The 25,729-nt window shown below is 39.0% G+C and overlaps 1 protein-coding gene across 7 annotated transcripts in view; it reads left to right on the top strand.

Moving 5' to 3' along the window:
- Positions 1-25,729, top strand: part of MYBPC1 (myosin binding protein C1) — a 124,702-nt gene that overhangs the window by 37,024 nt on the left and 61,949 nt on the right. For 4 of the 7 annotated variants that reach the window (XM_072973117.1, XM_072973115.1, XM_072973114.1 and 1 more), the window contains exons 2-6: positions 4,892-5,307; positions 21,847-21,888; positions 24,338-24,379; positions 24,804-24,845; positions 25,270-25,311. In XM_072973117.1, the coding sequence (XP_072829218.1) occupies positions 5,283-5,307; positions 21,847-21,888; positions 24,338-24,379; positions 24,804-24,845; positions 25,270-25,311 (193 nt within the window). In that variant the 5' untranslated portion in view covers positions 4,892-5,282. The remainder of the gene's footprint in view (positions 1-4,891; positions 5,308-21,846; positions 21,889-24,337; positions 24,380-24,803; positions 24,846-25,269; positions 25,312-25,729) is intronic. The other 3 variants (XM_072973116.1, XM_072973119.1, XM_072973120.1) reach the window with 2 other exon arrangements.

The raw sequence follows: 25,729 nt of genomic DNA, 5'->3' as shown, positions 1-25,729 counted from the left end.
AATGTCAAGAAGGCGGGTTGCTTTCTTTTTCATCTCAAGAATGATGAGTCCAGGAACATTTTGTGCAAGAAAGTTTTTAAAAGTAGAATGGATTTCCATAGAGTATTGGGGGTGGGGGAACATCTTCCAATGATATCACCATCCACTCACTAAAGTGCTAAATTTAAAGATCATTTATTCATAGTATCAATTTATAATGTAGGTAGAAACACCACTGTCTTGGTAGCTGCAAGTGCACATAGAATAAACTTGAGACACACATAGAAATGGGGTGTGGGGTGGGGGAGAATTCACTTAGCCATCACTTACTTAGAGACTCACCAAACCTTCACCACCTTCATCACTTGTACCTTCTTATTTCACATACAGTGAAGTGGTTTATGGCTGGAAGAAGTGGTAGACCTACGAATGCCAGTAATAATTCTGTGGGATCAGGCTTCAAATTTTAAATCACTTGATAACCTGCTTTCTTCTGTATTTTGACTAATTTCATTTTGGAGCCTGGACTTCTGCTCTTATGACTTAGTTAAAGCAAAACAAAACAAAATATGTGGGGGGTAAAAATGGAAGAAAATATAACAATTTTAGCAATTTTTATCTCTAATTGGTTAAATTTTTAACATTTAATATACATTGTAGTTTCAGAAGTAGAACTCAGGATCAAGGCCAGAGATGGGTTCTGAAAGTCGTTCACACAGAATTACTGAGGATGTCAGAGGGGACTGGCTCACCAAGGGAGAGGATGTATACAGAGAGAGAGGTCCAGGAGCAGAATCTGGGGAAAGCTCCCCCACCCCCGCCTCTGGCTAAGGGCCCCTGCAAAGGGAAAGACGGAAAGCAGGGGGAGAGGCAGGGTCTGTCTACTGCCATTTAGATCTATGAGCCCTTTCCTCCTAATTACTCATCAGTCGTCTAAACAGAGCCCTTTGGCTATTTTGTTCACGTCTTTTACTATGGATTGAATCGTGTCCCCACCCCCAAATTCATGTGTTGAACCCTAACCCCCAATGTGGTGGTATTTGGAGATGAAGCCTTTGGGAGATAATTAGGTTTAGATGAGATCATGAGGGTGGAATCTTCATAATGGGATTAGTGCCCTTAGAAGAAATATCACCAGAGAGCTTCCTCTCTGTCTCTCTCTGCCATGTGAGGACATAACGAGAAAGCAGCCACCTACAAACCAAGAAGGGAGTTCTCACCAGAACCTGACCACCCTAGCACCCTGATCTCAGACTTCTAGCCTCAGAACTGCGAGAAATAAGTTTCTGTTAAGTTTATAGTGTTTTGTTACAGAGCCCAAGCTAATGCACCTTCAAAAAGATTTTTGGATAATCTTTACACATATTTAAATTGATATTTTATATTTACTATCATGTTTAAATAGCTGCAAAGAATGTAATTTCCAGCCTTCTGTAAAAGTTGACATTAAAAATAAAACTGGAACCTCACTATTTTAAATTTCTCCCATAGAATACAAATGTCATAGTAATAGATACCCACCGTAGTATGTTTTTTTCATTTTTCAGTTTTATTAGGTAGAATTGTTACAATTTGACTGCACATATACAATATATTGCATGTAAATACATATACAATATACTGCACATATTTTTTAATTTACATATATGTACTGGTCATTGTTTCCTTTTTAAACTTACATAGTTACCAGAGGAATAAAGCCAACCACAAAATAAGAATCAACAGAATGCAGTAATCCAATTATAAAGGACAGTCAAATGTGCTTATACATATTCAAGAAATTAATCATCTAAGTTATAAATTATAAGTAGTTCATTTGTGTCCTTTTTTTTTAGATTCCACATATAAAAGCTGTCATATGGCATTTTTCTTTCTCTTTCCAGCCCACTTCACTTAGAATGACAATCTCCAGGTCCATCTATGTTGCTGCAAATGGCATTATTTTATTCTTTTTTATGGCTGAGTAGTATTCCATTGTATATATATACCACACCTTTATCCAGTCATCTGTTGATGGATATTTGGGTTGCTTCCATGTCTTAGCTACAGTGAATAGTGCTGCTATGAACATTGAGGTGCATGTGTCTTTTTGAATTATGTTTTTCTCCAGGTATGCTACAAAGCTATATACTGTTTTGATTACTGTAGTAAGCCCAGGAGTGGGATTGCTGGATCACAGGGTAGTCTATTTTTAGTTTTCTAAGGCACCTCTGTACTGTCCTCCATAGTGGTTGTACCAGTTTACATTCCCACCAACAGTGTAGGAGAGTTCCCTTTTCTCCACACCCTCTCCAGCATTTATTATTTGTAGACTTTTTAATGGTGGCCATTCTGACTGGTGTGAGGTGATACCTCATTGTAGTTTTAATTTGAATTTCTCTAATAATTAGTGATGCTGAGCAACCATTCCATAGGTTGTCTTTTTGTTTTGTTTATGTTTTCCTTTTCTGTACAAAAGCTTGTAAGTTTAATTTAAAGGTCTCATTTGTTTATTTTTGCTTTTATCTTCATTACTCAAGGAGATGAATTCAAAAAATATTGCTGGGGTGGTGGGGGTATAGTTCAGTGGGCAAGGTCCTGCATTCAAGCCCCAGTACCTCCATTATAAATAAATAAGTAAGTAAGTAAGTAAATAAATCAATCAATCTTTAAAATTAAAAAAATTACTGCGATTTACATCAAAGAGTGTTCTTTCTGCCTATGTTTTCCTCTAGGAGTTTTATAGTATCTGGTCTTACATTTAGGCCTTTATTTTGAGTTTATTTTTGTAGGTTATGTGTTCTTAATACAATCCTGGGAGAATTACACATGTCTACTTATTACTCTGATTTAAAATCTTACTTTAACCATCTAATACAGGCTATAGCCATTTATCCCAGAATTTGTACATACTTCTAACTGCTCCAATAATGTTTTGTCTTTTCAAAATCAAGTCTTTAATTACCCAAAAGTTCCTTGGGTCATAAAATATTTTCTCCATGGGTTGCAATATTTCCTGGCACATGTTCACTTCAGTAAAATGATCAGTGTATTAAAAACCCAACAGAGTGCCTGCAGAAGCCAGTGACAGTGTGGCACCTCTTTTGTGGCATGTGTGAAATGTGCCCATCACTGTATAAACATTCTTCTGTAACATGACACTTTGCCCTTACGTCCTTTTCTTACGTGGTATTCAGTGTGCTGGGAATGCTGAAAAAACATGATTCCTTTTTTAGGGACTAGTCATACAGAATCACAGTGTTAAAACTGGAAGAGGCTTCAGAGGTCATTTTTAAGCCCCTCATTTTACACAAAAGGGTACTGAGGCCCAGAAGGGCCACTTGGCTTTCTTCAAGTAACTCAGCCTGTTAATGATAGGTCCAGAAATAAAACTCAAGAGCCTGACTTCAAGCTCTAGACTCTTTAATTTATCTCATCTATTAATTGATACTCTCATAGTAGACTCAATGAAAAATTGTTTTTTTCCTTTCAAGGCACATCTAACTTCATATTACCTTATGCTGTTTTCTGGCTGATATTTTAGCTATTTAGCCTCTTAAGAGCAAAAGAATATTTTTGACAGTAAAACAATGTGCTCTGTAGCACAATGTGGTTGAGAAAAGGCTTTCTTTGTAGAAGATGTCCACTGACCTTCTTGCCTGGCTTTCCTCTCCCTCCCTCCCAAATAACTAAAGCATGATGCCATTGAGTTCTAGGTTGAGTTTCCATCCTTATATGAAAAGTTAACTTGGCACAGAGTTTGGTAGAGCTAAGTCTGACCAGCTGTGCTGTCAGCCGCAAGGGAAATTAAATGAAACAGTGTGGCTGGTTCAGCAGAAATCAATCAAAGTCTCTGGAAAACACGTACCTATAAAGGAATATAAGTTGTCATCTTTTCACATAAATTAATTTTAGTCCTGGTCTCTGAGGGGTCATGCATATGAACAAAGAAAGTAAGGTGTCTTTTTTAAAGACAATTTTATCTTTTTGTTTGTTTCTTTTTTTTTTTATAATGGGGAAGGGTAACTTTAGGTTTGTACTGGGGATTGAACCCAGGACTTTGCACATGCTAGGTATGCACTCTACCACTGAGCTATAGCCTGCTCTGGTGTCTTTTTTAGTTCAAGCACTTGGTAGTCCATATCTCTTCATCAGTTCCATGAGAGTTTGGGGAGAAAGTGGCCAAATCTGGCAGTTTACCAGCATCTTGTCAGATTTGTGTGTTTGCCATCTTGAAACAAAACAATGGCTACCGGTCTAGCAGACATTCTTTGCCCATGCCCATATATTTTTAAGTGTACAATTCAGTGTTTATTAATATATTCACAAAGGTTTACATCCATTATCACTACCCAATTACAGAGCTCTTCCGTCATTCCCAGAAGAAACTTCATATCCACTAGCAGTCATTCCCAACCCCACATTCCCTCAGCCCTTGGCAACCACTAATTGATTTTCTGACTCTATGGACTTGCCTGTCTTGGGTATTTCATATAAATATAATCATGCAATATGTGGTCTTTTGTGTCAGGCATCTTTCACTTAGCATAATGTTCTCAAGCTTTCTGCATATTGTGGCATGTGTCAATTCTTCATTCTTTTATATACACTGTAATTTTTTTAAAGGACATTTGAAAAAAGGTAAATGCTAAGTATGCCTTAATAGAAATCTCTGCTATTCTTGGCAGAGAAAATGAGACAAGATATTCAACATAGAAATTTGGCTTGACAAATTAGTATTAATATAGTAATTAAAAATAAGAGAAAAATGTAAACCCAATAAGTAAAGAACTGACAAAAATAAAAAGCTAATGGGAGTATAACATTATCATCAATATAGAGACTTTTCTTTATAATCTTAGTGAAAATTAAGGTACATGTTAAATTAGTATATTATGATTTTTTAATTGGATTTCACTTAATTTTTTATCAGGCACACTTGTTGCATTTCTGAGTTGACACATGCCTCTGTCAGACGAAAGAGAAGAGCAAGAAGGAGCACGAGGCTGCAGCTGAATTTAGAAAGTTAGAGGTGTTCTCACAGCCACATGAGATGGACAGAAGATTCCTTCCAGTAGGCGAGAGAGCAGAGTGCAGACAACAGATGTGAGAAAGGTCCTCATAGCTGTCAAGTTCCAGCATCCTTGTGCTGAAGAAGGGGTGGTGCCAACATGACTGATGTTCAGAGGGAATATAAAAGCCCTGGACTTCGCCCCAACTGCTTGTCACACTGACCTGCACCATCTCCCGACTGCTCCTGGGGTTTCTGTCAACTAGTCCTGGAGGGGAACAAACTCTTTGGAGAATAACATTTTACTGTGACCATGCCAGAACCCACCAAGAAAGAGGGTAAGACTCTAGATCTTTTCATTGTACTTTTTAAAGCATGTTTGGTTTGGCATTTCAAACAAATATCCAATTTCTTAAATAGACTATAAAGTAATAGAATCAGTGTGATTTAAGGAAAAGATCCTTTAGAGTAAACAGACCAGAGGGAAAATATAGGAAGAGTATAACCAATTGAAAAATATCTGATAATGATCGTTTATGAAGGAATATTGATGAAAATGATCAAATTATAACTTTATCATTCAATTGCAAGGGATCTTTAAGTGTAATTTGATGTTAATTGCTTATGATGAGCAGATTGCATTTTCAAGTGTATTTTCTTAGGTTCAATCACACATTTTTTCCATTTGTGGGGGGTGGGGTGGGAGGGGCTTGGAATGCTTTCTTAAATGGTTAATATGATCAAGATTTCAAGAAAGAATTTGTAACAAGACTTCCAGATTTGCTATGTTTTTTTCATGGAAAGACATTTAAAATATGCAGATGCAGATATTTTTTGCTTTTAATAGTGTGGAGCTTCATTATTTATGTGACATTGTTAAATTCTTACATGGAAAGAGAACCAAACACCTGGGTAAGAGAGAGAATCTTTGGATATCCCTGGTAGATCGTGTTCTCGAATGAGCTTTATTGTAGATAATTTCATAATATGTTTATAGCCTTTTAAATATAATTAAGCTGAAAGTATGAAAATATTCTTCACTAGAAGAAATTTTTCTTCAGTAGTTTCTCCTTTCTATAAAAAGTCAATATTTTAAAACTACTAATTAATAACAAAGAAATTGGAATTTGAAATTACTAAAGTAACTAATGAATAATACAAATTAACAACATAAGTATATTGAGTTTAATTTTTAATGGAAACATTTTAAAAAATAGTTCATTCATATTAGTTTTCATTTCATTCATGCTTACTGAATCTTTATTCTTTTGCTTCTGCAAATAAAACAAGAAAACCAACCAAATAAACAAAATAACCAAACAAAAACCCCTAAACATTAGCAGGGAACCAGGAAACATAAAAATGATACTCAGTTTTTTCCGTTTTCATTCTTAAAAATGCTTTTAACCATTATTTTGAAGAAGTTTGAAAAAGATACTAGATGTTAAATCAAAGCTGAAATACTAACCAAATTATCAAAAGTTTTTGAAATATATTTTCTTTATGTAATTAAGTAACCAGTGTTGACAGGCTGTAGTGATCAGTTTACGGGTTGGCTTTACTTAGCGGTGGAGGGCATTGATGGATGAAGTCTTCCGCCCAAAATAACCACACCAAATGCATGCATTAATATGGGAACTTAATCCTGACTACCAGGCAATGAGTCCAGCCCCTGCTAAAGTGTCTTATTTATAATGCAAATGATTTACATGTGTATTAAGTGTCCTTTTTATTTGATCTGTCACTTGACTAGTCTCTTCAAGGCTTATTTGGATGAAATGCATTCTATGTTTCCTGACTGAGGACAGAATACTGCTTTAATTATCCTGTATTTAGTGGATGAATTTGCGTATGTTATTTTAAAGCACACTGGAACATGACAGAAAAGCTGAGACACTAATAAATAAGATGACTGTGCCTATAAATGTAGTTACTCTGATTGCTAGATGTGATAAACTTTTACTTTTTGTCTGACAACTCAATCCGATCCACTCTACTTGTAAAGACAATGAAATTTTAGAGCTACAAAGAGGAAAATATATCTTTAACTTGAGCTTCCTCCAAAAAAATCCATATATATCTGTTTTTCTTTTTAAATAAATCAACGTACATATACCAAAGTCCTAATGATCATCTTTTGCTCTAAAAGCACTGTTGATACTATGTGTAGGAGTTTCCCCCACCCAGGACAGTAATTTTATACTCAGATTCTTTGGTTGGTTTAAATTTGGATGGTGGGGAGTAGAGATAAAAAGAAGGTTACTGATACATTTAAAACCCTTTGCGGAAGTATAGGGATTTTTTTTGTTGTTTCCTTAACAGCAGAACTGATTCTTAAAGGAACTGCACCTTGAAGAATTTTCCTAGTGAAAGCACTGCATTTTAATATTGTTTACATCAGAAGAGTAAGGAGTTTGGCAATTCAGGAACTATTTCTGGCCCTTGTACATTCTCCTACTGATTTCATTTTTACTGGGGTTGGTTTTGTTTCACAAAAGCACCCCTCTGAAAGAGAGCCTTAAGAATAAAACATGCCACCAAACCAATTCTTCAGAGTCATTTCAAATTCTCTGCAGAAACATTCCCCATAAATAGGTCTTCTTACACCTCTTCCTTAGCTGCGAGAATCATGCCCAAGAAGAACATGACCACTTGCTGTGAATCTTGATAATCTACATCGGCTGGTTGGGCCCTCCTAGGATTCAGGAGGACCTAGCAACTCTTCAAGAGGCTGAGTTTTCAGCACCTGAAGGTGCAAGAGATGCCTCTCTCCTCCCAACCTACAGTGGCCTAACTCTGGGAGCTTTATGTTGGCTCTTGGGAGAGCTGGTCCTTTCAAGGAGAAGGGGGAGTGACAGGTGTAACTTTGGCCCTCAAGGAGGAACTCTAATGGAAGTAATTAATCAAGAGTCCTTGCTTAGATCCTTCAAAATAGTCTGGATGGCTCAGCAACCCCTTTCCAAGGAAGAAAGCATTATTTTTAAGGAATAACCACTTCCCATTGTCCTCCTCTTCACCTTCATCTGTTATACATTTATGCACTGGAGAAACACTATCCGTACAGTCAGTTCCAGAGGAAAGACCTGCCTTACACTTTGGATTGATGCAGAACTTGAGGCCCAGTAAAATTAAGTGGCTCTAATCAAATAGCAAGAAAGGCTGTGGAAGAAAGCTTCAGATTTGTGGGAATCTCCCAGGATGTCTGGCTGCTACATTTATTTATGTATCAGCTATTAATTGAGCACTTACTATGAGTTAGTCACTGGGATTTCAGAGATAAGTACAACTTGGTCTCTGTTCTAAAAACTCTTACGGTTAATTGCCCCTCGATCCTACTGAGTAAAGAAAATCATCTCTCACTGGAATTTTCTCTTTTCCTGTCAAAAAATTTATCAACATGAAATTAAAAAATTGCAATAGCCGTTCTCCTGAGGTAGAATCTCTAATAGTTTAAAAATACTGTCCATGTCATTTTTGCCTAGAAATCATTTCTTAAGAATTTTATCTCTGTGGTATGTGATGATTAAAACCACAAAGCCTGGTTCGTTAATATACTCAGACAACTGTTAACTGTCAGAGTCTACAGAACCTAGAAAAATTCTCTTCTAAAACACCAAGTTCAGGCCTTAATGTGAATTTCAGTTTTTGTTCTGTGATATATCAGGCCCTATTATAATTTATGTACTTAATTTGGAGGGAAAAAGGCAAAAGTTCCTCCTAGGTGCTTGTGTGTCATTCAGAAAACCTTGGGAGAGTCACTGTAGCTCTCTCATCTTTCATGTAAGATCTTTTCTTAAAAACACAGCAGGAGGGCATAGCTCGGTGGTAGAGTGCATGCTTAGCATGCATGAGGTCCCAGGTTCAATCCCCAGTTCCTCCATTAAAATAAATAAATAAGTAAACGTAAGTACCTGCCACCCCCACCCCCCCATTCCTAAAATCTTCTTGAAAACTCAAACACATGGGAAAACAACTCCATTTTGGATCATAATTTTAAGGGGCCATTCTGATAGCTCCAGGAATCAAAAGTACAGCCTTGTTGTTACAGATTCTTTTGCTGTATCTACAGACAATGTCTACCTATTCTATCTTGGCCTATTTTAATAGGAAGAGGTGGGGACATGGTAATAGAGAATAACTTTTCTACTCCATAAGAGTTTTTCCTTTGCTATGTCTTTCTTGGTCTCTAGAGATTTCACTCCATTTTAAAGCGCTGCTGAGCCCCAAACCTATCTGAATGTAGAGCCGTATTCATCCTCTTTGCCCACTTCCCAGCATCTCTCAAGGCTTAGTCATCATCAGAAAAGGAACCCGGGTAATGGGAAGCCTCCCTCTCAGATTTACTTTTTGACCTTCAGTTTCCACCTGTGTGAGACTGGATGGCCTTTTTCAAACACCAAAATAAGCTTGTCTTTGGAGATGATCTTTCATATAGAATATTATTACCCTTCCCTCAAACTGGGGGAAAGTTCATTTGTACGAAGGAAGCAAAAGAATGGGAGAGGAGGAGGAGGTAGTTTATTGGTGGCAATACTTTATTTTCCTCCAAACTCTGAGTGGTTCCTTTAGGCCACATTGAAGATTTGGATGAAGAATAAAGCATTCATGTGAATGAATGCCACCGTGTTTTTCCCCCTGAAAAAAACTTTGCCAGGCTGTGCTGGAGATACATGATATAGATATGAATTCTCTACTGTAAAGAAGGAACACTTTCTTTCAGGCTAATGGACATGGAGGGGCTTAATCCTTGGCAAAATCATTCTTTTTCAGTAGCCTGCTTTTATGACTGTCGGACTGCACCTGTTAGGAAGATAAATAAAGGATTGGCCAATTCTTTCCTCTCAAGCGCCCTAAATATATCGCTTTAAAAACACTTTGGAAAAACAAGTTGTATCCTTGCTTCTCATCCAGTAAGTCTGAAGAAGGCTGCCCCAGGCTTTGAAAGAGCATGGGTGAGGGAGTTTCTGAAATGAACCAAGGTCGCGAACAGACTCTTGGGCTGGTCTGAGAGACCCAAGAGAAAGGGAAATGGGAATTTTCCCTTTGTTCTCTCAATGGCTCACTTTATTTTGTCCCAAGATGTGGCCTTGAAACATTTTATTTTAGGTTCCTTACGGACACACAGTTCACAGACTTTCCTTATTTACAGCAATTTCAAAGTATCCCTGAATTGGACATGTACGTCAGAATAAACTGCCCAGGCTGAAGTCACTTTAAAGAAATGCTTGGGCACAAAAATCAATAAACTTTTTTTTTAAAACTTGTGCAAATATGAAACCATGTTTTTGCAATCTTTTGTAAACACATAGATGCTTTTTTTTTTTTTTGAGAGTTGTGGGAAGAGGTTGCTGTGAAAAGAAGCAGTGGTGGTGTTTTTACAGCCCTAGAAAGCAATTTTGTTATTTTTACTTCAATTTCTTATGACTGTTTAATTTAAAACTTCTGTCTCAGCTCTTCATGGTCAGACAGAAGAATTTTTATTATAGTTAATAGTTACTATTTTTATCTGCACTCTTCCCTAATTAGTCTATGAAGCCTATACTATGAGACACAAAATACTCTAGGAAGCCCATGACTTCTGTGGTAATTCTAGACCTCATCTCTAGACATACTTGGGTGTGTTGGATAATAAAGAATGGGATTAAAGCTCTAGCCATCAAAAATAAGCAGAAAACTTTTAAGTTCATTTGTGTACCTGAGGGGATACGGCCGCATCTTTTATTTATTTATTTTTATTTTTATTTTTAGTTCTTGATGGGAACAGATGTATTTTCTGGAGTCCTTAGTTTGTTCAGAATATTGCACCCTGGGGAAACCCAATAAATACACAGAAAGGTTGTTGTTGAAATTCCCTGTTTTGAGTTAGGTAATCATGAAGTGTCTGTTGCTTTTTGAAGAGCAGTTTCCTAACATTTGAAAGCATAGTGATTAAGGACAATGAAACTATGAAAAAGAAGAAAAGACTTTATCACTGAATTTCCTACATGTATACAAATTGTCTCCTAACAGGAGAGAACAGGGCATCTGTCTCCAAAGCTTTTTACAAAGACACTTCCCAGATTTCAAAGTGACGAGGTGATACTGTGGCTCCCAGATCTCTCCGTGGATGGACCCAGTTATAATTTATAAAGAGTATATTTGTTTGGACAGCCACAGAGCTAGACAAGCCAAATTTCAGGATGTTCCCATGCATGGGGCAGATGATTTACATACTTTTATACGCATTTCCAGAGTAAAGTTTTAGATTTCATCAGATTGGGGCGTGAAGTAGCTGATTTGGCAAAGGAAAAGACCAGGATCACTTAATCACATGTTTAGTTTTCTCTCTAAAATGAGTTCCCAAAAACCTAATTGTAATCTGACTTTCATTATGCCTTTCAAGTCTGAAATCCACTTTGATAAGACTTTTGCCCTTTTATTCTTCCTTAGGACTTTTTTTAATGGGCCAATTTGGCACATCAATACAATATCTAAAATTATACTTAATAGTATGTCAGATGTTTGATCTTATAATTTTGTGTTATTTATTTTTTGACTTGCACGTTAAACATTTACAAGAACTTGGGCTAAAAAATTTTCTTTTTCTCCAAAATCATCCAGTTCTTCCTCTAAACAGCATCAGATCTCTTGTTAAGTTCCTCAGGAATTCTTTGCTTATATCAGGTAATAGCTTTTGCCTTCTATAAAATTTTATACAACTTGCAGCAGAATATTCTGCTTATAACTAAAAAGTCACCTATTTATATAAAATTCTACAATTTAATTTCTCATTTTTTTTGGCTAGATGTCTTTAGAATTGTTCTGCATAAAGTATGTATTTTGACCTTTTCCTTATGTATATTAAGTAATATTTGTTATTAAACACAGTAACATAAAGAAAGTATACTCTTCACAGTACATATGAAGCAGTTCAAATTCCAGCGCACCCTGTACTGAGTTACACTTCAGATGCTTCAGCTTTTTCATTTGTTAAATGTGAATAGTAATAGTACCTAACTCACTAATTTTTTGTAAGAATTAAATGAGGTAAAGCAGATAAGCCCAGAACAAATTCTAACATGTAATAAGAACTCAAGTCTTTCCCTTCTAAAGCAGCAAATCTTGTCTGGTATAAGGTGTTAACTGCCTCACATTTAATGTAAACTTTCAGGGCATTTCTGCCAACACATAGCAACCACTGTCCACCTCCTTACCTTGTGTTCACATATACAGCACATTCCAAGACAGCTGCTGTTATCATAACCATCATGGCTACCACCATGAGTATTTCCTTTTTTAGAAATATGTGGTGAAACATCTTAGCTTTTATGCATGGAGGTTTTGATCAAATAAGAAGCCCACACTTCAGAGCCTCTGTTGTGTTGCTGCTGAAATGTGTTGTGTCCAGCTGGGGGTCCCCAGTTGTTAGCCAGACGGTAATAACCAGTTGTTTATTCACTGCTCCATTGTGGGGGCATGGCCTTTCCCACTGAGATGAAAGAGTCACCCTACACAGTTGAACATGTAACTCTATCCACCACCAGGGGTTATAAGGCTTGGGGGTGTGGGACATTAGGATTTCTCTTCCCACCAGGGGTGCTACTGGCAGGTGGGGTCTTCCTCTGGTCTGAACATTTCTGAGATAATCATATGAAGAACTCTCCATGACCACATATGGATGTGGTGGGTGATTGATTGAGTGACTGTGTTTACTGCTGTGGAATTTTATTTTTATGTCCCCACCTGGCATCAGGCCTGTCCTTCCTCTATTTTTAAAAAGTCACCCAATGTGAGGCCCAGCAATGGCTTGGGGCAAGGCCTGTAAGGGATTTATTCTGATAACCCTACAACCACAGAAGAATGATGTGATTGTAGGGATGGTCTGCCTAATGGCAGACCCCCACGAAAGGCATGAAAAGGGACTAAAGGGAGAAATAGCCATTCAAATCACTTTTGTAATAATTACCTTTTGACTTGTGCTAAATTTTTTAACTTCAATTTGAATAAAGCTTCCACATCACTGCCCCCACTATGTCACTCCAATCTCCATTTGAGTCTTCCTTTTAAACATGGTATGAATAATGATAAAGAAACTAGTCCTCAGGTCTTAGCAAAGGACCACATTTTCATCCAGCCCCATGTTAAAAGGAGTGAGAACCCATTTGTTGCTGTGTAATAATAACCAGATCTGAATCTTCCTGTGTGGAGTGACATCTTAAGTTAAAAATACGTGTAATTAGAACGATAGAAGAACAAATTGACTAGGAAAGGGAAAAAACCCTGTGAATTCAGGGAATTTCCATCAGGCTAAATCATGAGTCATTGAAAGTTTGTATACTTGATGCACAATTCAGCCTCCTCTATTCAGAACCTTAGAATACAGTCTTTGGTGATATTTGCCCATAGTAAATAAATACGGATTAAGTTGATTGAATCAAATTCTGAGTAGCTGGATTCTCTAGATAACTAAGAGTTCATTTTATTCTTGAACCTTATTATTTCAATTTGTTTGGATATAAATATGCCTAAAGTGTAATATATTACTCCTTGTTTCTAAAAACATAGTATGGTGGATATAATTTAACTTTGTCATAAATTATAGATATCCATTATCATACCATGTGATATATCCCAAGAACCTAAATTATTTGTCTTTTTGTTAAATGAGTCCCTTTTGTAGTTCAAATTTGAGTCTAATTTTTGATGGCTTTCCTGTTTCATCCCTTGCCAGAAAGTTGCTGTCTTCTTTAATTACTCTTACCCGTCAGTATGTTAAGCTGCCCCCTTCTCTTCCCTCTGTTGTTGGCTTTGGACCCCAGCCAGGTGAATAATCTAGCTGAGAAGGGCTACACTGCAGAGCTGCAAGCAGGGTGCCAACAGTACCACATTTAAGGAGGCACTCATTCTCCGGGTTGTGCAAATGCAGGGTCCACAACTGTGTGTCAGTGCCTCCTTAAGTGTTGTTCCCTGGGCACCTGGCCCACATCACCCTACTTCCAGTTCCAGGGCTGAGGACCGGGTTGATGAGGGGTGGTTGGTTCTCTTAGGGATAAAGCACTTGAGTTCTTAGTGTACGAGTTGGAGGAACTTGAGACTATTCATTTTGTTTTTCAGAAACCCTTATAACTTTTTGGTCAGCAGCTGTTATCTGGAGGTTGCTAGGTAGCTGAATTCCAAATAGGGGAGGTGGTACTAGACAGTATTGTCCTTTTGTCTCTATTATTCTGCACATAGGAAAATAAGTTACTGTCCCGCCTCCCTGAATCAGTCTATGGCTTTTATTTTGCCTGCTTCATTTTTATTAAGCAAGGTTATAGATTTTTCCTAAATGAGGCATATGATGTGAGTTTTTAAGTATACACACGCAAAATAATTTTTAAGAAGACTTACCATAAATTCTAAATGATTCTCAAATGTTTCAGTCTCAGATCCATTGGCACTCAAAAATTATTGAAAAAACTAAAAAGTGTTTCTGTGCCTCCTATCTATCAATATTTACTATATTTGACATTAAAATGGATAAATTTTTAAAACATAAGAATACAAAGCTCATGTTCTATTAGCTGTCAGAGCATTGATGTCATCACACATTGTATTTCCTCTGGAAAACGCCACTGTGTGTTGGTGAGAGAATGTAAGTGAAAAAGGAATATAATGTTATAGCATTATTATGAAAATAGTTTTGACCTTATGGACTCCTCAGAAGGGTCTCGGGCCCTTGCGAATCCCAGCTCATACTTTGAGGATCTCTGTTATAAGTCAACATAGAATTGCCTCAATTAAACGTGTTGTAATCAAAAAAAAAAAAAAAGAGAGAGAGTGAAAGAAAGTTGCCTCTAAAAATGTGTGTAATTCCCCCTTAAATCCCAATGTGTAAAATATCTGGACCTATAGCTTATAATAAATAGAATGAGGGACAAAATAAGTATATAACCGTGAAAACATTAAATTACACGTTAATTTATGTCCAGAAAACTTTCTCTCTGTTACATAAGCAATATGGTCAGTACAAATGCACTGTCATTTGTGTTTGCTAATTTTCTGGTGACACTTACAATTCATATACTCAAAACCTGTCTAAGCACTATGAATGTCCCCATGCAAACAGTATTTTATATTAAAGCAGTTTCCACCATGCCGTTGTCTAGGCACATGAGATACAGGCTGCGGCGACATGTACACAGTGCCGGGCCTCACTAGCAACAGGAGATACACCTGACAGTTTTTATTGCATATTTAATCTAAAAGGGAAGATAATTTGCTATATTATCAAAAGTTAACAAATTAGGAGTTAGCCAGATAAGGCCTCATTCACCATGATGTTTACAATACATAAAGCATTCACATATTTGATTTCAAGCAAAGAATTTGACTTTGAGAATAAGAAATAATAATTAGGAATAATGTACAGTTTTTCCCTGTACCCCAGATTACCAGTGGATGGTTTTTAATGCAATTGTTTTATCAAAACAACGTATAATCCTATGACTTAGCGACAACTGTTACCATGTTCTCCCTGTGTTTTCTGTGCCTGTATAACATACTCATATGACATCACTGTACTCTCCGTGCTATTAAAAGTCTAGATTAAATTGCACACGAGGGTGCATAAAATAATTTTAAGTAGTCAATAATGTATTATTTGAGCAAATGAGCCTATTCAGGAGAAAACTGAATTGTTTATGTCACTTTGGTGTATAAGCACATACAGAGAGAGAGGGGCAGATCAATGCCTCTTAGAACTTAAAATTTTTTTCCCCTTTAATTTACTGACCATGGAACCCTTGATCATTGAAAATAGAAATGGACTGCATTGGAGAGAGCCAACCATTTATGGAGTTACTGGGTTCCTAGTCTCTCAGCAGAGCACAAAGTCCGCATATAGGCTGTCTATTTAATTGCTGCCACCAGTGCCCGTCAATTAGAATGGCCTGGCACTCGCTGTGCAGGCCTGCCATTGGTGGCATACCTGTGCTTTCTACAGTAGGTGGTCATAGGAAAAATCCACCATAAATAGATCAAGCCATTTGAAAACATTTCAGTGCTGCAGAGGGAAAGAGCCTATCTGTGAATTAGAAAGAATCAAAGCACAGCCGCCCTTGCTGAAGGAGGAGGAGTTAGCTTTAGTTGCTGGTTCAGAACCCAGTTAATTTTTATGTTGTCCTTGAAAATATTTCCTTGGGCTTAATTTTTCAGAGTGTCCTGATTTCTTTTTTTTTTTAATTCAAAGAGAAGATTTTAAAATGGCACCTTATGTATAGTATCTCTTCTTCAGTCCATCCTGTTGGTCTGTTTTCTAATAGAGACAATGGGAAGGATGGATGAAGGGGACAAAAAGGCAACTTGGTCACTAGGCAGAAAATTCCCATGGAACTTGCTCTTTGGTTTTTGAATAAGCAGAAGTATAGCAGAACTTCACCTCAGTAGATACCTGTTTGCCCTAAATCTAAAGGCCAGGTGCCTCCCGGCAGTTATAACATGGCAAAGCGAGTTGACAGTGGAGTTGGCGTGGTTGGCTGGGGGTTACTTGGTAAGAAATCTAGCCCAGATTTTGAAAAAGGGGAATCCTTAGAAAGACAAGGGGTGTTTTGAGGGCCAAAACTCTAGCCCTACTTGCTCTCTCGAAATGGAAGGTGTGTTGACAGTAAGAAGAGATCTAAATGATGGGTTTGGCGAGTGCCTGGGAGCATTCTGCCAGCGAGAGGTCACTAATGGGGGACATAGTGTTCCCTGCGGGTAAGGCAGACGAGGAAAGCTGCCCTTGGAGTGCCAGGGGACGGTTCTTGATTTCTTGGCAGCGAGGAGAAGGGGCTTTTGTGCGAGGAGGAGCAGCCTGCCAGTCAACTATATTTATAGAGCACCTGCTGTGCAGAATTTGAAAAGGAGGAGGAGACAGGCCTTGTCCTCAAGAGGCTTGTGATCAAAGAGAGAAGTTCCCATGTCCTGTAAACCCTTTGCCATTCACAGTCACATTTGAAACTGGAGAGGATTTGGTGATATTTAGGGCACAGTCTGAGCCTTCTTGTTCGAAGTGTGGGTTCTGGACTACAACATCAGCATCACTAGGGAGCCTGTTAGAAAGGCAGAATCTGGGACCTTTTCCCAGACCCCCAGAGTCAGAATCTGCACTGGACCGAATCCCTAGATGATTCACAGGTGCATAGCAGTTTCAGAGGCGCTACAGGGGCTGTGGAGGTGCTGAGTCTCGAATGTTTTGAGAGAGCAAAGCCCCCTGGTGTTGTGACTACACTGATAGATGGGGGCTGTTAATGGACCCATGAGATTCTTAAACACAGGCATCTCATCTTAGCCTCTTTTATGAACCCCATCCTTGTCAAATTCATAATGGGCGTTCAATGAATTCTGGTTGCGTGGGTGTTTCCTCCTACAGTCCCCATTCAGTGGGGTATTGTGGAAATTGCTGTGAAAGAATTATTGTTACAGAGGCAGCTAATGAATTTGGGGAACAGGTATACAATTTCTAGAGGCGTGGGCAAAGCTGGGCATGACAGAGCCTGTCAGAGACAAATGTAGAGTCAGAGTAAGATGCCTAAGCAGGACTTTTAAGGCAAAGACTGTGGGGGTGGATACCTTGAGGCTCTGAGACTTTCCTACAGGAGTTCATTTTCAGTCTAAGTCATGTGCTGCTTGGGCTTCACCACTCCTGGGCCCCCTCTCTCCAGGTTTAGCACAGCTGGAATTCTTTGTTTCAAATGCCTTGAAAACTATTGAGAGTTCATCTTTTTTATCCCTTTGGTCCCATGAGGATTGATTGATCAATTGATTTACATTGTACGAACTCTATAATGCAAGTAAAACTCATCAAAATCAATTATCATTACCTTTTGACTGGAGGAGAGTGAGGGGCCCACCTCCTCTGTTCAGTTCCCAGAGGCTTCCTTAGCCCCCACCCCCAGCTCCAAGCATGTTCCAACATGACACATCCCACAGACCTAGAAATAAGGCAAATCCTAGCAGGTGACCTGTGAGGAAAGACGTGAGTGTCATTCTCCCAGGTGTGTCAGAGTGAAATCATGGTAATAGTGATGAAACCATGAAAAAGAAAGAGAAAGCTTATAGATGTCTACCCCATTCCCTGCCCCTGAGGACTCATTCACTCATTCATTCCTGCCAACAACGCTTGAGATAGCTTCTGCTATTATGTCCATTGCAGAGAGGAGGAGATTGGGGCGCCTGCCACTCCCCGTTCCTTAGCAAAACAGCCGCATGATGCTATGTGGCCATGACAGTAAGACCAGTGAATTCAGCAGGAAAAATGTGGCAAGATCTCTGGAAAATCCATCCGCCCACTGCTGCCTCCATAGGGGGAGGAGTTGGGAAGGGAGATGCAGCCTCTGCCTGCCCAGGCCAGTTTCCCAGTCAGGCCCACCTGGGGCAGACACTGGCTCCACCCTTCGTGGGCTGTGGAACCTTGCAGGGTCTCAGTTCCCATCTGCAAAATGGGGATAATTAGAGTACTGACTTTATAAAGTCGGAAGGATTATAAAAGCGAATGTATATTGGGTCCTGCATGCAGTGGGGGCCAATACGCCATTGTTATTTATTTATTCCTTCAGTGGCTGTAAAGCGATAGAGTTTCTATGATTTTAAGAAGGAACAGTTCTGGCTCTACCTATTCACCAGGCAGGCTTGCATTTTCCTACTTCTACTTGCCACAACCATCCTAAAAGTGTCCCAGCAGTAATATCCTATAATATTTCTGTAGTTCTGACTATCTGATGCAGTTGGCCGTTGATGATGGACGTTCTGTGCATTTGCTGGAAGTTGAACTAAGCCCTTTAAATTCTCACTTTGGCTTGATTTGGGGGCTGGCTGTTACGTTGAACACTGGAGCTATAGATACAATGGAAATGAGGAATTCACATCCAGGGCACTTCGACAGTTTCTGTGTCCAGGAAGGTTCTCTTTTATTTAATTGATTAAAATTCACCCCTGGCCTTACTTTCCAAACAGGATTTTAAGCAACCACAACTTCCCTTAGAAAATGGGCCTTTGTTTACACAGATGCTGGGAAAGCGTGGCCAATTTGATAGTCCATATGCAATCACCATAGAAGCCCTTCTTAATTCTTTCTCATCAATTCATTCTGCATATAATGTGTTTGCAGCAATAAAATGTGGTACCCGGGAGATAGGAAAAGAATGAAAGATCCCCGTTTTTGTTCAGTTGGGAGGGACAAGAAACACAAATATATGGAGACAACTGGAAAATAATTTTAAAATAATTAGTGAATAAAAAGGTGTATTATGATGTGGTCCTGAATGCCAAGAGAATAAGGGAGGGGAACAGAATGGAATAATCAGCTCTGGAAGTCTTAAGAGAAATGTCAAAAAAGACAGACCAAGATTGCCAAAGAATGTTAACAGTAATTTCTATAAATCATAGGGCTCTGTCTACATGCCAAGGACTGTGCTCTGCATTTTACATAGGATTGGCTCCCTAAGAGATCATTTATCTTAGTAGTCTTATTTCACAGATGACACCAGGACTGACAAAGATTAAAGATTTGTCCCCGAATATACAGCTCATAAGGCCTAGAGTCGAACTAGGTCTGTCTGACACAGCCACATGAAAAGGGAAAACAAAAGGTCTGTTCGGGAGAAGATCATCACCCTTCCCAGTGAAAGGTCAGAAGGTAAAAAGAGAAGCCAGCTCTAGAGCAGAGGGGCCACTGGGGTGCAGTAAGGAGAGAGAGAGGGAAGAGGTGCCCGCCGACATTGACTTTGACTGTTGACTTGGAGAGCGCAGAACTAACCAAGTAGACAGCAGAAACCCTCTTAGGTAGAATAACAGAACGGCACTCAGTGGTGGTGTAAGCAGACCCGCAGCGGTGGGACAAAGAGATTGGAAGGCAGAGAAACTTGTCTTAAAGGGAGCCAGGAAGAGGCCCGTGGGCACTGGATGACAGTGGCCCCATCCAAAAGACAGAGTGTCAAAGAAACTGGCTCCTCACTGTGTTCTGATATCCATGTGCTGCAGCAGCTCACCCCAAGCCGAGAAGTCAATGTTAGATTTTCATTTCTGCACTCAGATCTCTGAAAATAAAATGCTTTGAGGGTTTCATCTCCTCGTGGACACTGGCAGGAAAGATACTTTCCATGACGTGGTGGACATGAAAGCGTTTCTGGTGTGTCATCTCGGGGACACTTGTGCTTTCACTGTATGTTCAAACCACATCACATCCTGCCAGTCTGTAAGGTGATACCTCTTTTCTCCTTTGGTTATATTTTCTTCCTCATTAGTAATGAGTATATTAATACTTGTTCGTGGTCATCTGAATGAAAATACAGTAATCGTGTGTTTTTAAACAATAAACTGGAGTTTATATCCAGCACCAAAAATTAGTGATGAAAGAAGATGTTGCTAAGGGGGTAGGAAGGGATAAATGGGGAGTTTGAGATTTGGAGATACTAACTACTGTATATAAAATAGATAAACAACAAGTTTCTTCTATATAGCCCAGGGAACTATATTCAATACCTTGTAGTAACCTATAATGAAAAAGAAAATAAAAAGGAATGTATGTATGGTACATGCATGACTGAACTGTGATGCTGCACACCAGAAATTGACACAGCATTGCAAGCTGACTGTACTTCAATAATAGTAATAATAATTTTTTAAAAGAAGACGACATTGCTGTTCTGGGCAGCCCTGTATCTCTCCTCTCTTGATTTCTGTTGCAGTGCGGGCTGTTTCTCCTGTCTCATCCCAGCCTGCCCAGACTAAAGTGGGCTGCTTGGTCTGCACACAGGGACGACTGCGGGGCTAAACTGCTTTTCGTGAAGTCTTTGCTTGGAAAGAGCTGCTTATGGGAAACTGTGGAAAATCCTAGATCTGGACAGAGATAAGGCTCCGGGGATCCCACAATGTGCCTATAATACAAAAACTTTTCTTTGATACTTATCAAACAGAAAATAAAAAGAGATCCCCTTCATTAATGGCCTCTTCCTGGCCAGAAGTAGGAGCGGCTGGTTGACATACTCGTCACTGATTCCCGTTCTGGGGCACCTGTGGGGGTTCAGCAGGGGAAATTCTATGCCCATGGGTTATGGGATATGCTTTTAGCTACTTGGACATAGGATATTCTTTCCTAGAAGCTTCTTTAACAGACCTCACTGCCAGACTGCTCCATAATTTTGGATATCCAAAGGCAGGTATGAAACCTCAAAACCAGAGCTCTGATTATTTTAGACAAATGTAGGTGAAAATCGACTCCAGGCATATGCATGTCCAGAAATGACTGTGAGACTGGGAGTGGGGTTGATTCTGTTTCCCAGAGAACAGCGGTTTGCCTTGTGATCAAATGAAGCGCTGCAAAGCCCGAGGACTTCGGTCTCACCATCATTCAGAAAGTATGTCTCAGGAGGGCAGGATAATGTCGGAGATGCTGCAGTGCCCTTGCTGTCTGGGGCAAGTGGGCTATCATTTACAGGTACCTTGGGCTCTAAGGGACATGCTTGGCACTCTTTGTCTTATCTCATCCTCACAGCAACCCTGTGCCTATGAGATAGGTGTCGCTGTGTCCTTCCTTCCAGGAAGGGAAACAGGCTCAGTGCTATTAAACACCCTGCCTGCTGCCTAAGCAGGTGGATGGACACTTGGAAGGACACGTGGACCCCATTGGATCCACGCTCTGTCCATCACTACACTGCTCCCTCTCCTGGAAATCTCTATATCTTCTGACCACATTTAGATCCTCACTTCACACCATATACCAAAAGACAGTGGTTCTTGGGTTGATGCCTTTCCTGCCACTGCTCTTGTCAGCCCAGGGAAGACGGCTGCCTGGAGTTGAGCACAGCCTGGGGCTGTGGAAAATAGCTTTTCTCTGGGACAAACGAGACTAACATTTCCATCACCCTTTTCATTTCTAGAAAATGAAGTGCTGGCCCCTGCCCCAGCTCCACCCCCAGAAGGTGAGTAAAAACATTGTTTTCTGTGTGTGGGCTGTAAATACAGAACATCCATCCCATCATCATTTGTCCTCCATTGAAGCTGTGAGCTAAAGCTCATCTCCTGTGGAGAAGTTGTGTAACCACCGTGGTGACAGGTTTGTGATAATAACAATACGTTTTGTTTATGTAACTTTCTTCTAAGTTAATCTGATTTGGATGGCACATAGGATACTTATAAAACCTTTGAAGTTCTCCAAAAATGATTGTTACACCCATATTTTAGCATTGTGGGGGCTGAAGGATTTGCAGTGTTTTTTTCACAAAGAACAAATGGCAGACAAAGCCTACCTTGTTCTTGGGAGAGTGGGGTCACCCTGCCTTAGTCCTGGAAGATGAGCGCCCCTTTCCTTACTTGAACGAAGTCACCATCCAGCACCTCCGGAAACTCCTAGGGGAGTTCTGAGGCTCAATACCAGTCAACTTCTCCAGCCCTTAGCACCCTGCTGTCCAGCAGATGGCAACAAAAAACAAGCAATAACAAGTTCCAGCACCCTCCTTGACAGGTAGAGGTGGTACCCAGCAACACACACAGGTGAAGTATGTTCTTACGTCCACAAACATCTAAGGAAGAGAACAGAATTGGGAGCATGGCAAGCCCAAGTAGAATGTCCAGACTATTTGTCTGCCCAGCCAAATGGCCCCCAGCGTGGAGGCAACCAGAATTCTGTGCATTTTCCCATGAAGACCCCAAAGTGCTCTCTCTCATCACTCTTCTCCTTGAACCAGATGAGAAACTCATATCCATTCAAGAATTATTCATGAGATGTTTACCATATGCACAACTCTGCCCTAACCCTTCATTATTTTATTTTTATTTTTTAATTGAAGTGTAGTCAGTTACAGTGTGTCAGTTTCTGGTGTACAGCATAATGTTTCACTCATACATATACATACATATATTCATGTTCATATTCATAATGGTTCAGTCACATATATACATATATATGTTTATTTTCATATTCTTTTTCAGTATAGGTTACTACAAGATTTTGAATATAGTTCTCTGTGCTAAACAGAAGAAATTTGTTTTTTATCTGTTTTATATGTAGTAGTTAATATTTGCAAATCTCAAACACCTGATTTATCCCTTCTTACCCCCTTCTCCCAACTCCAGTAACCATAAGTTTGTTTACTCTGTCTGCTCTAACCCTTCAGAAGGATACAGGGCTATCCATCAAATACTTACTGATAGCTAGGTGCAAATGCACCATACCAGAGGTAGTGCAGAACCTCTAGCAGAAAATGTTTCCTTGTATTCAGGTTGCTTACAGCCAAATAGAAAATAAAATAAAGTCCAGGGAACAATAAAATAAGATATAACCACTATTCTGAACCATCAGACAATCCTTTAAGAACCTCCCAAGACAATATGTGATTTAAGGCAGGTTCCTTTAATTGACCATGTGGTGCAAAGCAGGGGGTGGGAGGTCACTGTAGACCAGCCTGGCCAATGTGAAAGCAGGAACTGAATGGTGCTTCAGTTGCTGGTGATATTTTTTGCATGGGAATTTATAAGGGGATATAAAGCTCTTCTGCTCCGGAGATTATTTTCAGGAGGGTGGTTTGAGAAATCTAGCTGCTCAGAGGAGCTCTTTGTCCAGCTAAGAATACAAGATTCACACAGTCCAAACCCTTACATCGTATGGAGGAGTATCTCTGTGTGTTTTAAATAGATGAAACAGGCTCAGGGCTGTCTTAGTTCAAACAGGGGCAAGCTCAAATTTAGTTTTGTTTCAATCTGTGTTAAATGTGTGACATTCTTCTGAAGAGCTGCTTCTTCTTCGTTATGTTTCCTTCTTGCACATACAGACTTATTTTTGCCAGCACTGAGTACACCGAGAACCTGCAGGCATTACAGACATAACCTTTCCCTTCTGCTCTTCAGATCAGCAGCTGTCACTGGGCCACTATAAAGTTTCCCTTGTCATGCCATATTTCATATTCATTGTATAATACTGACGTCCTGTTCCTAAAACAAGTCTCCACCCAAACTCTGCTAAAACTGTCCTTACTAGTTAACTACACGGGTTGAACTTCCTTAAAGACTGTCCCTTGTTGGGGTCTACAATGAAGTGACCCACATTTTACACTCACTTTTACACTGGCATGTTATAACGTGATCCCAGCATAGCTAAGTACATCTTAACAAAATCTGTATTGCATCTCTGTATTTACTTTTTCCCAAAATGATCAGCTTTGTCAGCTACTTATACTAAATTTGGATGTGACTCTACATTATGATTCCCAAATTCATAATTCATGTCTAGCATAATAAATGAGTATGTAGCATCACTGATGATCTGTTCTGTTGTCATTAATTTCTTCTCTCCTCCCTCCCCACCATTGCTTGTCATGTAATAAAGCATTTTTTAAAGATATTTTTAAAAATGTGCTTGTACTTTTCACACAGAACCAAAAAAAGAGAAGGAGGTTGGAACTGCACCAGCAACAGGTAAGATGGTAGGAGGGAGAGTGAGCTTGAATTCAACAAAGTTAGAAGCAGAAAGATTTTATACCCACATTTTGTATTATGTGATATACTATATATATCACATTTTTCACACCCACTTGTTATAACGTGGTCCCAGCATAGCAAAGTGTGTTTTAACAAGACCTATATTGCCTGTTTCTATGTATGCTTTTTCCCAAAATGATCAGATTTTTAACTGTTTTTACTGAAAGTTGAATGTGACTCTACATTATGATTCCCGAATTCATAATTCATGTCTAGCATAATAAATGAGTATGAAGCATCATTGATGATCTGTTCTTTTGTCATTAATTTCTTCTCTCCTCCCTCCCCACCATTGCTTACCATGCAATAAAGCATTTTTTTTTAAGATTTGTTTTTAAATGTGCTTGTACTTTTCACACAGAACCAAAAAAAGAGAAGGAGGCTGGAACTGCAAAAATAACAGGTAAGATGGTGGGAGGGAGAGTGAGCCTGAATTCAACAAAGTTAGAAGCAGAAAGATTTTATACTCACATTATATATTATGTGATATACTATATATATCACGTTTTTCACACCCACTTGTTATAACGTGGTCCCAGCATAGCAAAGTGTGTTTTAACAAGACCTATATTGCCTGTTTCTATGTATGCTTCTTCCCAAAATGATCAGATTTATTAACTGTTTTTACTGAAAGTTGAATGTGACTCTACATTATGATTCCCACATTCATAATTCATGTCTAGCATAATAAATGAGTATGTAGCATCATTGATGATCTGTTCTGTTGTCATTAATTTCTTCTCTCCTCCCTCCCCACCATTGCTTACCACACAATAAAGCATTTTCTTTAAGATGTTTTTAAAAATGTGCTTGTACTTTCCACACAGAACCAAAAAAAGAGAAGGAGGCTGGAACTGCACCAGCAACAGGTAAGTTGGTAGGAGGGAGAGTGAGCCTGAATTCAACAAAGTTAGAAGCAGAAAGATTTTATACCCACATTTTATATTATGTGATATACTATATATATCACATTTTCCACACCCACCTGTTGTAACGTGGCCCCAGCATAGCTAAATATATTTTAACAAGACCTATATTGCATGTTTCTATGTATGCTTCTTCCCAAAATGATCAGATTTATTAACTGTTTTTACTGAAAGTTGAATGTGACTCTACATTGTGATTCCCAAATTCATAATTCATGTCTAACATAATAAATGAGTATGTAGCATCATTGATGATCTGTTCTGTTGTCATTAATTTCTTCTCTCCACCCTCCCCCCATTGCTCACCACACGAGAAAACACTTTAAGATATTTTTTTAAAATGTGCTTGTACTTTCCACAC

Source organism: Vicugna pacos, chromosome 12 (genome assembly GCF_048564905.1).
Source record: "Vicugna pacos chromosome 12, VicPac4, whole genome shotgun sequence".
Classification (NCBI taxonomy): domain Eukaryota; kingdom Metazoa; phylum Chordata; class Mammalia; order Artiodactyla; family Camelidae; genus Vicugna; species Vicugna pacos.
This window is presented reverse-complemented; position numbering and strand designations above follow the sequence as displayed.